General features: G+C 48.0%; 1 protein-coding gene across 1 annotated transcript; it reads right to left on the reverse strand.

The window, feature by feature from the left end:
• Window positions 1-765: 765 nt before the first annotated feature.
• Window positions 766-14532, reverse strand: TOMM34 (translocase of outer mitochondrial membrane 34). Its single transcript, XM_015237785.3, has 7 exons — window positions 14236-14532; window positions 10431-10530; window positions 9111-9263; window positions 8491-8660; window positions 5439-5586; window positions 1901-2027; window positions 766-1657 (listed from the first exon to the last, which is right to left on the reverse strand). The coding sequence occupies exons 1-7, from the start codon at window positions 14360-14362 to the stop codon at window positions 1553-1555; spliced, it is 930 nt and encodes a 309-aa protein (XP_015093271.1). The 5' UTR covers window positions 14363-14532; the 3' UTR covers window positions 766-1552.
• Between the last annotated feature and the right edge of the window lie 180 nt (window positions 14533-14712).

Genomic DNA, 14712 nt, shown 5'->3' on the forward strand with positions numbered 1-14712 from the left:
TAAAGGTCGCCAGGCCAGGCCCATGGAGTTTCTGTGACTCTAAAGTCCACTTCAGGATGGAGGCCTGATTGTCAGAGGGCAGAGACCCGGCCCTCAGACAGGGCGGAAGCTTCGTGCTAACAGCTGACTTGCGCAGCACCGAATATGACGGGGCAGCAGAGGGACAACAAAAACCTTGTTTGCTCTGCTTTATGGAGTGGTCAAACCTCTACTCCATTAAGGAGAAGACAGTTTAACCCAGGACACAGCCCAGGAAGGGGAGGTGGCTGTTTGTTCTGCCCAGATCCTCAAGCCTTAACCCCACCGCCTTCTGTGAGGTTGAGCCGCACTTCCTGGTCCCAGGCCTCCCACAAGGGCCTTCGCGAATGCTGCTCTGTCTGCTTAGATTGCTCCTCGCTCCCCTGTCTTCAGCTGCTGGCCCCCCTACAACAGAACTCAGTTCAGACTTCACTGCGTCAGGGACCCCCTTTTCTCCACAGAGTCACACCTCCCTACTTAGGGAAAGTGTTGCGTGACCCCTCCTTTAAAACACCTAAGTCACTGCAGTTTCGCTCGTGTGATGAACCTCTGATGCGCCACTGGACCGCTGGCCCCCCGAGAGCAGAGGCCGTGTACGTGTCCCCTGCTGTCTCCCCAGCGCTATACACAGGGCCTGACCCACGCAGACATCCCAGTAAACTTGTTCAAAGAATGGGTGAATGCTCAGTAAGCAGTTTTTAAAAAAATTACTGCAAAGTTCCAAAATGAACCGAAGTTGAAAAAGCATAAAAGTTCAACAGACATTTATGTAGAAGACGTTTGATGCAATAGCTTAAACACGCAGTTCAACAAAATCAGTCAGTTCAGTTCAAATTAACTTCAACATATTACAAACAATGAACAAGCCTAGAGGGGCCACTGCTGGGGTCAAAAGGCAAGTCCCTGCAGGGAACGGAGGGACGCTGACTTCAAGGAGGACTTTCTTCCCATCCCACCTTCAGAAGCAGCAGCCTCACCCCTGGGCTCTTGAAACAGCTCAGGCACCTCCATGCAGGCGGCGGCAGCACAGAGCCCCAGACAACGCCAGCCAAGAGGCAGGGTCTGCATCCCCACCAAAGGAGGGCTTGGCCAAAAGGCACTGGGGCTCAGCACACGGGGCACTGTGCCAAGAACAGCAGCCCTGGAGAACCAGCTCAACAGGCTGCTTTGGGCAGAGGTGGGCCAGGGTCTGTAACTGCCCTGCCCCTTACTCCAGCTCAGGCTGCTCAGATGGACCACGGTGAGGGGGCCTGGTGATGCTCGAAGGGCAGCACTCAGGGAGCATGCTGGGCTCTGCTGACAAGGACCCGTGTGACCCGCGAGCTGTCTGCAGCAGAGAGGGGTGCAGAAAAGGGAGACCTTTCCAATAGAACATCTGGTTTGTGACTACACTGACCTTAATCTGAACAAGCAGAGCCTCTTAAGGGGCGGGAGGCCATCGCCTCTGAGGGGCCAAGGAGGGTGCACGCCGGGTCCCGGAGCAGGCACAGAGGAAGGAGGTCAGGCAGAGGGGTCCTGCTGCCCCTCTGGGTTTTTACTTTAAGCTCCGGTTAACTTCCTGCCGCAATTTCTGTGCAGGGCCATTCCTGGGCTCAATTTGCAGGAGGCTGTTGATGTCTGCGAAGCTGGATTTATAGTCCTAAGAAGAGAGAGAGGGTGTGAGGCTGGAGCCCTGGCCGAGGCAGACCAAGAGGCATGGGCACAGCCGCTGACGTGGCACAGGGTTTTCACACTCCAGCTTGGAGACCTGCCCTGAGTACCTGGGGCCCCTGGACAAGAAGGGACACGGCAGGTGCCCCTCACCTTGACCTGGCTCTGGAAGTGCCACCGCAGGCACCACTGTCTGTGGCTCTGCTGGTGCCTCCAGTCGGGGTCTTTTTACCTTGAGTGCCTTGTAGGCTTGAGCCCGTCTGTAAAACGCCTTCACATTCTTTCCGTCCAGCTTGAGGGCTTCCGTGCAGTCCTGCACTGCCTCCTTGTACTGCTTCAGCACCAAATGGCACAGCGCTCTGAGGGGAAAGATGGGGCAGAGGTTCCAGGGCGCCCTCAGCCTCGGGGCTGCCCATCAACCATGAAGCAGTCTGAGGAGTGATCTCCAACATCTACTGTGCTGGTTACTTCACACCTTCTCCAACCCTCACAACCGCCTGATCCCTCTGACAGACAGGGACTGCTGGCTCAGAAGGGTGGAGGGACTTGCCAACGTACCACCACTGAGGGGCAGATCTGGGGCTCAAACCAGGTTAGAATGGTTTGAGATCCTGACCATGTTCAGCGCTATCCTTCTGTCTGCCTCACACTCCTACACTATACTCTTTTCAAGCAAAAAGCAGCTTCCTGAAACCTTCCCCTTGATTAAAAAAATGTACATATATTTACCTTAAGAAAAAAACACAAATGCTAGACTCTAATTAATTAGATGCATGCTGACATGTTGGGGTGAAATGTAAGGATGTCTACAACTTACTCTGAAATGCATCAAAGGTGATCAGATAGATCAATAGACGGCTATGATGTGAAAGCAAATATAATACTTTTTAAAGATGAGGTATAGTTGATCTCATAACAATGTTGATGAATTTAATTGGGAGCTATACAGATGTCCAATGTATAATTCTTTTAACTTGTATTTTGAAACTTTTCATATTCTGCATCAGTGGGGGAAAGGTATGTATGTGTATCTTTCTCATTCAATTTTAGTCCTTTTTCCAAAAGATAGTCACTAAAAACAAATCAGTCATCCATTTCACCTCGCTGTTTTCAACAGGTGTGGAGTATTCACTTGTATGCACCATAATTTATTAATTCCTTATAAGTAGATTTTTTTATTGCTTGCAGTTTATAAATGATGCTACCATGATCATCCTTGTGCATCAATCTTAGATGCCTATTAGAAGGCACTGCTGGGTCAAAAGATACATGCATTTAAAACTTTGATTATTACCAAAATGCTCTCCAAAAAAGCAGCTGACTCTTGAGCAACATGGGTTTGAATTGCGCAGGCAACTTATATGTGGGTTTTTTTCAATACTACTACAGTACTACACGACCTGCACGTGGTGGGGTCCGCGGATGTGGTAGAAGCGCAGATATGGAAGGCCAGGCCAACCGGAAACTCCAGAGACTTTCTGACTGCGCAGAGGGTCAGCGCCCCTAACAGCTGCCTTGTTCAAGGGGCAAGTGTGTTTAGGACAGTTACTGACTGAGCCTATTTTCCCGCAACCACACCAACCCTGGGACTCAACCTTTAACTTCTGGCAGTATGAAAGAAAACAGTGTCTGTTTTAATGTAGCTGCTTTGAGTATGGGTAAAGCTGAACATCTTATCTTTACATAAGGTTTCTGTAATCTTATGAAATAAAATGTATCCACCTTCCCCTTGAATGACTTCAGTGGGTCCTCTGTCCACCACCACATGTAATACCCTCCCCACTGCAAGCTGATTAACCCACACAGCATTCTAGAACTTAATGGTTTTACTTTTTACATTTGAAACTTACAGCGATCCACTTAGAATTTATTTTAAAATAAGGAGTGAGGGTAGGGATTCAGGTTTCTTTCTAGCCAACCTGACACCATTCACTGGATAATCCTTTTCCCCCACTTTGTCATACACTAAATCCTCTTCTGCTATTATTTTTTTCTGATAAACTAGGGAATTATGACCAAGAATTAAGAAAAAATGTAGTTATTTTTAGTAAGAGTGCATGGAATTTATAAATTAGAAAAAGCTTCCCCTTGTATCAATTTAAAAGTGGGCACAAATTCTATGGCACTCTTCCCATGGAAAGGGTCCTCTGTTCCCTCTCCTTGAATTTAGGCAGGTCCTGTGACTGCTCTGACCAGCAGAGTATAGAGTAAAGGACCCAGTGTGAGTGCCAAGCCTGGGTCACAGAGGTCCTGGAGCTTCTGCCCTGGTCTCTGGGAACACTTGCTCTCGGAGCCTTTAAGCTGCCACGTCAGAAGTCAACTACCCTGAGGCCACCATGCTGTGAGGAAGCTCAAGCCAGCACATGTGTAAAGACTGTCAGGAGAGAAGAAAGAAGGTTCCAGCTTGCTCCATCAGTTCCATTCCTCAGCCACTTCCGCCATCCCAGCCGTGGTACCAGATGTGCAAGGCAAGCCCTGTGATGACTCCAGCCCCAGCTACCATCTTATGGTAGCTCCTGAATGAGACCCTCAGTAAGGACTGCCCTTTCTGAATTCCTGGCTCACAAATCAGGAGCAAAACAGAATGGCTGCTGTAAGCCACTAAGTTTTAGAATAGCAGTCCCTGATTTAAATCTGAGCATGGAAGCCTAAGGAAACTGAAGTGTTCTCCCAGGGGGCTCTGACAACTTAAAGAATTAGCCGAGTTTCTGGGAAGTGGAGGAAGCACAGTATAAGCACTATGTGCTATTTGGTGACTTCAGAATATAAATGTCATAAAGAAAACGATTACATATGAGTTCTAAAGATTATATTTATGATGTTGAAAATGCATAGCTTTGGCCTATAAAATAAACAGCCTTGGTTTCTGGTAAACAGAACTGGATTTTGTATCCAGTCAGAAGGGCTGTCATTACAAAGGAGTCTGGGAGGTAACATGAGTGAGTGAAAAGAAGCCCGAGCTTTGGAGTCATAAAGACCCGACTCAAATCCCAGCCCTCCCAGGTATCAGCTGTTTAACTTTATGATCACTAACTCTGAACCTGTTTTGTCTTAGGTAAAATGGGACCACGACCTAACCTGAAAAGCTGTTGTATTAACTGAGACCCTTCTGGAGGCCCATTCAGGGCCTGACAAACTGTAGGTGCCAAGGACCTGAGTGGTGATGTCTGCTCAGGTATCAACTGCACAAAGCCTGACGTGATGCACTGGTCCATGCAGGTGTGTATGCACGACGTGGAGCATTAAAATGGCATCCAGGACGCGGTGTAATTTCAGCCACAATGGATAGAAAGTTCAGTTATGTATAAAGCTATCAGTCTCCTAAATTAAATTTATAAAAGCAATGTAATTACAACCAAAAGCCCAAGATACGGCTTGGAATTTGTCAAAGTGAGCCTAAGATTTGGCTAGAAGAACAAACCTGGGAAAACAGCCAGGGATGCTCTGATTAAGAGTAAGGAAATGACCAGTCCTACAAGATATTACAAAGTAATAGTAACGAAACAATGTGGCACAGACACATCTACATGAAAACCAGTATATGAACAAGACACTGTCCTGAGTGTGGGGAAACATAGCTTTTATATACATGACTTGCTTCGCTGCGGTGTTTGCTTTACCGCGGTGGCCTGGAACTGAGCCCACAATATCTCCGAGGTGTGCCTGTACGGACTAAACGCTGGGATGCAGAGCCCGTCACAGTCTCAGAGAAGACTATGGAAGAATGTCCGGTGTCCTGAAATCCCCCAGGCCAGCCGTGTGGAAGGTACCTGTTGCTGTACGTGGCGGATTCCAAGTTACTAAACCAGAGGCTCTCACTGTACTTCTCAATTGCTTGCTTATGGTTCCCCTTCTTTACAAGCTCATTGCCTTCCTCCTTCAGAACTTTGGCTCTCTCCACATCCCCAGCAGAAGGCACTAGATACAAATTCAGAAGAGGAAAAAACCATGGAGCAGGTGCCCAGCTGAGATCAAGAGCTCTTGGACACTGTTCTAAGCTGTCTACAACCCTCTGTCCCCAGAGGTTTTCTGCTCTGCGTAAAGCATCCTTCCTGAGTAATGATTACCCCAATCAATGGCTTCTGTGAAATTAAACACAGGCTTTCATTCAGAAGAGACTGGGGACTCTGATATAAACATATTTACACACACACAGACTCCTGATATAAACATACACACACATACACACACGCACGCATGCACGCACACACACACTCATATATACACGGTAAAAAGTAACCCAGGTTCTGGCCTTGGCACTGCCACTCAGTAGCTGGAAATCTTGTGTGACCTACCTAGCTCCTTTGGACCTCAAATTCCTCACACCTATACGGTGGGGGCAGTATCTATTCCACACAGGGCTACTGTCAGGGTGAAATCTGAGAATACTCGAGAAAGTGCAGAGCTCTCTATAAATTTAAAGCAGGAGAATAAATATTTAAATAAACAAACATCTGGTAAAGAAAGGGTGTAGCTCCCAGGCTTTCAGACAAGGGCAGAGGAGTCCACTACTCCTCAGCCATTTTGGTCTGAGCCTTCGGGTGCCCTCCCACACCTGACACCTGCAGCTCTGTCCCCGCCTTCAGGAGAACAGGACAAGGTGAACTTGTCCTGCACCTGGCCTCAGGGCCCTTCACTGCGAGGCCCCGATTAATCATTCTAGCCCCAGCTCCTGTATCACTCACGTTTTCAATTTTTAAAAACTATCTTTATAAAATACTGAATATTTATGACAAGGGTAAGGTTTTAGGAATAGAACTAATATCCTTGAACTCTCCCCTCATGTTAAGAAACAGAACATTTACTAAGACCTTTGAAGCCCTGTGAGCCCCACCCCTAATCAATCCACCCTTGGAGGAAGCCATTATCCCCAATTCTGTGCTCCCTCCCCCTCCTCTTTTTTCGTTAAACTACATATGATAGTATCTAGAAACCACTTACTGTTTACTTTGTTTCTTAATTTCAAATAAAGGAACACATAATTCTGTGTATTGTGCTATGACTTGGTTTTCTTTTCACTCGAGTTTCTATTCCTGAGAGTCACCCATGAGGGTGCACACACCTGTAGCTCCTTCATTCTCACTGCTGCGATGCAGCATATTTATCTGTTCTCCTGTTTACAGAGATTTTTGCTCTTACCAACACTCTGCTCTCAACATCCTTGTACACATCTCCCTGTGCACACACGTATGAGTTTCTCTAGAAGCAGAGCCAGTGGGCTGCAACACGCCCCCACACTGCTGGCCACCAGCGATACCCTGCACTTCATCCTCTAACTCCTTCTACTGTTTCTGCCAAAACTCCCCTTTCCTCTCACCTAAAGAACTCACTCTTTAAGGTCCAGCTTCACTTGTCACCTCCACTGCCACCTTTTCCACGAACCTTTCCCCTATTCCCCCAAGCACACTGGTATCAGTTCCCAGTCTGAACCCCTCAAACAATGAAGCCCCTAGCGCACGTGCTCTCCCTCCTGTTTTAAATCACTGTTTACGTGTCTCAGTCTCTCACTGGACTGAGAGCTCCCTGTGGGCCGCTCTGCGCCACACCGCTTAGTACAGAGCCTGGGACACACGTGGCTGCGACTCTGAAAGAATGAAATAAATGGTAGGTGCACTGAAGCCGGCTAGTTCACTAGCGCCCCACCTTCTCACGCTAGGGAGGAGTGGGGAACACTTGCCAGGCTCCCACAGATCAGAGGGAAGGCTCCCCACGGCCAGACAGGCTTCCCCCTGGGAAAGGGAGTGACTCCCTTACACACAGGTGGAGGGTGTTAGTTCCTGTTAGTACCCCACCCATACACCCGTGGCAAGGCTCCAGCCCCGACCCCTCTGTACCTCCTACCCTCAATACCTAGCCTGCTGGGCTGGGAGAAGCCCCCGGGAGCACTGTGAGAGTTTCTAGAAGCCTCTACCTGAGGAGTGGCCTCTGTTTTACAGCCTACGTGGACGGTCTCCTGTTTTGGGTCCCCCAGCTTTGCTGTCCCTTCTCTTGTTCACCCTCTTCCAGGGACTCATGCAGTGTGTGTTCCCAGGGAAGCGTCACCCTCGAGCTACGGTAGCTACTTCGGTGAAGCAGACGGCTGAGGGCTGAGCTAATCACAAGATCTCAGGCTCCGATCACAGTGACTGGTTTAGGGAGTGGCCTGTGACCACACAGGCCAGAATAAGATGAGCTAGGGATTTTGGGGAGACACTCTCTTTCTCAGGGACCTATCAGAAAAAAAAAACCCTTTTCCTCTCCCTCTAGGTCACGAGGCATGCATGGCACACGGGCGTGAAGCTGGGAACTGCCTCAGCTGCTGCACTTCTCAGGAGGGAAGGCTGCCCGGAGACAAAGCCGACACACCCCGGAGCGGAGAGCAGAGATGTGCAGAGCAACGGAGTCAGGGTCCCATGAAGCAGGGAGCTGCGGGAGCACACCTTGCCTGGACCTGAACTCTTCAACACGAGCCAATAGGTTCTCTTTCATTTCACCACATGGAGTTTTCTGTTCTTGCAACCAAAAACATCCTAAACGATACATCCCAAGTGCTGCCAGAGGAATGAGACAGGAACTAACACCCTCCACCTGTGTGCCAGGCTGGGCGCTCACCATGCCTCACGTCCCCTAATCCTTACACCTGTGCGGCAGGCGTTCTCATCGCCTGTTAGAGCTGAGCAGACAGTCTCTTAAGAGGTTAAGGCTTTTTTGCTTTGTTTTCACTTTGTTCACAAGATTTTAAAAATAACTCTTCTTAAACGAGGCCAGTTTTTACAGGATTACTCTAAAGAAAGTGGCTATGGAGAGACTGCACGTCTCTTTGGGCAGGAAGTCACAGCTTACCCCTGCTCTTTGCAGCTGCAGTTTCTTTGGACTTGCTTTCAGCTGTCTCTTTGTGGTTTTCCGAAGGCAAACACTTCCACCTCTTCTGAACTGAAACAGGCACCAAGGGGATAGAGGGCAGCTTCAGGCGCCACTCGGGCCCGAATGAGTCCATGAGAGCTCTCGTCATTCTGGAAAGGCAGGGAGGATTACAGAGAGGCTCCAGCTGGGTCAAGAAGATACTCCTCCTCTTAAAAGCCCAAAGGAGGTGTAGGAGAGCCAGAGTTATCTTCCCTGGTTTGAACCATCTCTTTATATCATTCAGACGCACAGCAGGAAAGGCACCGGAGCCTGCCACCCATAAAGTCTTCTCAGGTCAGCCACCAAGATGCTCCCTCCTTGTCTGGCCCGCGCTTGGTCACACTACGGCAACTTCAAAGTTAAGGGGTCATCTTCTGACCCCTTAAAAACCTGCCAAATAAGACAGCAGATTCTCCTCCCACACTTTCTCTACGTGACCACTAGGAGTTTCTAAGCCTGGCCCAAAGGGATGCCCCCAGAGGATGACCAAAGCAATGTTCCAAGTCAATCAGGGACGAGAGGACGTCCCAGAGAGACTGCCAGCGGGGACTTGGGCTCACCTGCTGCTGCCTTCCAAGGCCGATGTCACACTGTCATTAATCTGCAGCACCGTCATGTAGTCAACATAGGCCAGGGAGTACTTCTCCAGGGCCTCATAGGCCGATGCTCGCCGCAGCAGGGGCTTCATGCCGAAGGGAACCAAGGCCAGCGCTCTAGGACAGGAGGCAGAAATGTCATCTGCCTGGTGAGTCACCAGGGCTCCCCTCACAGCATCTTCCAGGCAGGGTCATCTGCAGCATTCAGTACATGGGAGGTCACTTCTGGCGAAGAGACACTGGTAAGAATGTCAAATCTTAGAAGAGGGACTTTTCAACTCAGACTGAAGTGGAGAAGGGAAAGAGGACAGAGACGCTGTACTATTGTGAAATTGTGTGTGCACACGCACCAATTTTCACAGCTGCAATCCGCCCGAAGTCAAGAATAAGTGTCTTGTAGCTTTCATGCTTCTATGTTTCTGCAGAGTGTGGCCGGGTCAGGATAAAAAAAAAGAGGCTTTGGAGTCAGAGGGAGGGCTGTTTGAATTTCACCTCTGTCACTAATCATGTGACCCCAGGCAAATCACTTTATCGCCTCAATCTTCTACAACCCAGTTCAAGGCTGGGAAGCATGGGAAACTTACCCCCCCAGAATGGTCATGAGCACTCCAAGAAGGAAACCTACACAGGGCCTGAGACAAAGCAACTGAGCACAGGCTTCACAAGCGAGCACACCTCTCCCCTCCTCTCTGGTCTCCCACCATGGCATGACTCTAAGGCAGTGTCACAGGGGGTCAGATATGAAAACACATTAAGGTACGTGTGCTAGTTTAGCAACAATCAAAGGAGACAATATCAGACTGGCCTGAAGAAGAAAGAAGTATGAAGAATTGTTTAATGTCCTCTTCGTCTGGTCATTGATAGATACCATCTTCTCCCTTCTTGCTTCTTTCGAGGCTATTAACCTCTATCCCTCTTTCTCTCCCTTCCTCCCCCTCTTCCTCTCTCATACACATCAACCCCACAAAACACCTGAACAAGCTAGTCACTAGTCTGCAAATCCACCTCATCCCCAGGTCCCAAGTCTCACAGAGACTTTAAGGCCTACCTCTAACTGCCACCCTACTCCCTTTCAGCAGCAGAGCTGAGACTCCAAAGACATAAGTCAGGGGCCACAAGGGCCAAGGAGAGCTTTCTACTCTCAGTGAGCTGGTGACACTCAGTGACACATCCTGATATCTATCACAGATGTAATGGGTGGGACCAGCCCAAAGAAAGTGGCCAGATAAGCTCAGCCCCCTCTTCCAAGCCTCCAGGCACCCCAGGGGAGCCCCGCCCACTCACGAAGTACAGTCTTTGATGCAGTCTGTGCAGTTCCCGTCCTTCAAGTGGCATGCTGCCCGGTTGGAGTAGAGAACACTTTCTTTTTCTGGGTCCAAAGAACCTGCCCAGGAGCAGAAAGGGTATGATTATCAGGCTGGGAAATGGATGCCTCAGGACATCAGGGGTGCATTTCACACCCTGAGCTCTCTGGGCTTTAGTAAAGGCAGCAGAGATGACTGTAACCCGATCAGGCTTGTTGGTCTGATGGACTGGCAAGTTTGTCACGGGAGCGAGCTTCCTGTCATTCCCAAGGATCCAAGCATCTGCTCATTCAATTACTCCAGCACTGAACTTGGTACCAGGCAAAAGATCAAAATGAAACAGCTGGCTTCTGCCTCAAAGAAATCCATGCTGTTAACTACTTGGCGTGTGTGTCTGTGTGTGTGTTAGTTTTACTACAAGAAGCATGTAAACCCAATGAAGAAAAAAAAAGAGAAGAAAACATGATAAATGCTATGATAAATGGACTGAACAAGTGTTGCAGGGAAAAGTTCTCCAGGTCTGGCAGGACTGTGGAGAACTTAATCAAGGGAAAGGCTCAAGTTATCCCGTGGGCAGGAGAATTATCACACATCTCCCTGAAGGCAGTCCTTATCCTCAGGAATCTCAGAAGCTCAAGTCCTTTACTGTCACCACAACAACTTTCACTTTTAAAAATATTTTTTCAACCACTTCATATCCCCTAGCACAGGCCATAATGAAAACAAACAAAAAAATGGAAATAATCAAGTATCAACCCAGTGATTCCATTCCTAGGCATATACCCAGAAAAACTGAAAACACGTAGAAAACAGTGTAACAGATACTTGATATCCATCACTAAAGTAAGCAGACATTCCATTTGTTTCCCATCTTTTTTATTTTTGATATGGCTAAAGCTCCACTCATCCCCACCCTTATCCTTCTGCTCCCTCCCCAGGCCCCCAGAGGTCGGCACAATCCTGAAGTTGTATGTCACGCCCTCGCGTGTGTCTGTACACCTTTATTATACAGGTATTCACAGGAAAGACACAATATCATTCTCTAATTTTTAAAGCTTTTCCTAAGTGGCATCATATTGCCTCTTCTTCTGCAACCTGCTTTTTTCACTAAGAATCATGTTACCCTACTGGTGCATGATATCTTTCATTCAATACCAAACATCATAAAATGATAACTTTTTTTTTCTTATTTTGCCAAGCCCTGAGTGAGACAGCAAAGTACAGAGATAAGTAAAATATACCCTTGCCCTTAGGGTGCAAGCGCAGGTATTCAAAACTTGTGATCCATCTCAAGTCGCCAGAGCACGGTTGCTCAGAAACAGCAGTGGTGCGGTAGAAAGGACATCAGACCCTGCAGTCCAGCCTGTGGTCCTGCGCAAGTCATTCAATTCCCCTGATCGCATGTGCTCACTTATCACATGAAGATATCATTTCAGACTTGCTGGAAGGGTTCACTGTCTTAGGTTGCTCTCTGCTGTCCTTCCAAGATCAGGAAAACTGACCAGAGAAATCAAGGGACTTGCCCATAAATTACAGAGAAGCAGGATCAGAACCAAATTCTGGTCCCCTTCTAAATCGAGACATCAGGCCAGCTCTTCTTGGGACTCAGAATAAATCTATAAAAAGCCACAAGTTTTTCCAGACCAGCTGGCATAGGATGAAAGAAAAAGGCAGAAATATCAATACCTCAGATTCCTGAGCAATTTTAACAAGTTGAGATGAGGAGGTGGGCCTATAGAGAAGTGTTCTAGGAGAAAAGACCAGGGCAAAAGAGCGGCTTGAAATTGCAAAAGTTCAAACAAAAAAGACTGGAATTTGAAGAGGATTTGGGAAGAAGTCCAGTAAAATGATTAAAACTTTGGACTTGGGAATCACTGAGACCCATTTTCAAATTCTGCCTCTGACACGTCTTCATTGTGTAACCCTAGAACAGGCAATTTAACTCTTCTGGATCCCTCATTGATAAAGCATCTTACCCATAAGTAATTATGGAAAAGGGATAATATCTGGCAAGTACTCAACAAATAGTAAGCAAGGAAATGAGAAAGAGAAAGAAGGCAAGGGAAATAAGAACTACAGAAAAGGGGTTCCAATGAGGGCCCTGGGATAAGACATTTTTGGAGAGGCTTTGGGCAAAAGGCAATATGGTCGGCCAAAATGAGCTGGAGGCTGGGAGAACTGTAACAACATGTTACTCCTCTGTTTAAAACTCTCAAGGGCTTCCCATCAGGAAATAAAATGCAAACTCCTCACCTTGAACTACTGTGTAAAAGATAATAAGGTTCTGTCTGTGAAAATGACCTCAAGACTTACTACTCCCTCCAGTGGCTCCTGAAACATGCGTCACTAATTCTGTCTGGGACCTTTGTAACTACAGTTTCCTCCACCTAGAATGTTCAGCACCCAAAACTGTGCACTTGGCTTCTCCTCACCACTCAGGTATCACCTCAAATGTCACTTTTTTCAAAGAAGTTGTCCTTGACCTCCCACTCTTTATAAGGAACTCCCCAGTCAAATCTATCACATCACAACACCCGTCTTCTTCAGAGCCTTAATCCTTACGGCCCAGTTCTTGTTTACTTCTTTACTAGCTTAAGAGCCACACCTGTGCCCCTCCTCTCATGTATGATCCTTGAAAGAAAGGACCTGCTCAGTCGTATTATACACTCTTTACATAAATGTGCAGAACAAATGTTAATTAAAGACAGAACAGTTGAAGAGGAGGAGGGATCACAATGAGGCTTGAATATTAGAACAGGGTAAAACAGGATGGTTAAAAAGCAGGCAGCTCACACCCCTATCAGGAAGGCCGCCATCAAAAGAACAGAAAATAAAGTGTTGGTAAGGATGCTGAGAAGTTGCAATTGTTACGCCCTGTTGGTGGGAGTGTAAAATGGTACTGCGATTACAGAAAATGGCATGAAGGTTCCCCTCCCCACAAAATAAAAACACAACTGTCTGGTCCAGCAATCCCACTTTTGGATATACACTCAAAAGAATTCAAAGCAGGAATCTTTCAGATATTTGCACACTCATGTTCATCATAGCCAAGAGATGGAAGCAATCCAAGTGTCCATTAAGGGATGAAAAAAGAAAATGTGGTATATCCACACAATGGAATATTATGCAGCCTTAAAAAGAATGAAATCCTGCTGCATGCTATGACATAGCTTATTATGTCAAGGACATTATCCAGTCACAAAAGACAAATACTGTATTATTCCACCCATTTGAGGTATCTAAAGTAGTCAAGTTCATTGACACAGAAAGCAGAAAACTGGACAGCAAAGGATGGAGGGAGAGAGGAAATTAGTTTAGTGGGTACATAGTTTCTGTGTTGCAAGATGAAAAAGTTCCAGAGATTTGCTGTACAGCAACGTGAAGATACTTAACACTACCGAATTTTGCACTTAAAAGTGGTTAAGATGGGAAATTTAATGTCTTTTTACCACCATATTAAAAGTGATAAAACATCTATTAATATGGCAATGTTTCTGTTATGTCTTTAAGTAAAAAAGAACCAGTAATAAAAGCATATTACAATAATAAAAAAAAGGCGGAAAGAAAGGCCAAGTAAGTTTCTCCTAGGATGCCAAAGGTGGGGGTGGGAGTGGGGTGGGGCCACGGGTTAATGGGCAGGTGGTAGGAGGGCCTAGTGGGCCAGTTGGCCGCTGGGAAAGGAGGCCCCAGGCCTACCGGGCCAGAGCGAGGTCCGGGTACCTGGGGTCCGGGGAGACAGGAGGGAGAAGCAGGCCTGGCGGAGAAACGGGGGGCTGGGGTCGTACCTTGCGCCTGCAGCGCCCGCAGCGCGCGGCTGTAGAGCGTGGCGGCCTCAGCGAACTGGCCGTTGCGGAAGCTCTGGTTGCCAGCGGCGCGGAGCTCCTCCACAGACTCCGGGAGTTTGGGGGCCATCCCGGGGCCGGGCCGGTAAACTAGGGGGCGCCTCCGTTCCTGGCGCAGAGACGTGCGGAATGGCCTCCGGGCGGAACCACAGGCTGCAAGTACTTAGGTCCCACTAAGCGCAGCGAGGGTGGGGCCTGGGGACCCTAGGCCCCGCCCTCTGCGCATGCTCAGTTCGGAACGTTCGTTTCTGAAGCGCGCCAGGGTCCCTGGAGTGCGCTGGGCACCGTGGGGTGCTAGAACTTTGGGAATGAAACCGTGCACAGGTCCCTGCTTGCCTGGAGTTTATATTCTAGTGGGGACTGACAGGCGATTAATTCATGAGCGAATGAAGACGATAATCTTATAATGTGATTACTGCT

The sequence above is a fragment of the Vicugna pacos genome, chromosome 19 (assembly GCF_048564905.1).
Source record: "Vicugna pacos chromosome 19, VicPac4, whole genome shotgun sequence".
Lineage (NCBI taxonomy): Eukaryota > Metazoa > Chordata > Mammalia > Artiodactyla > Camelidae > Vicugna > Vicugna pacos.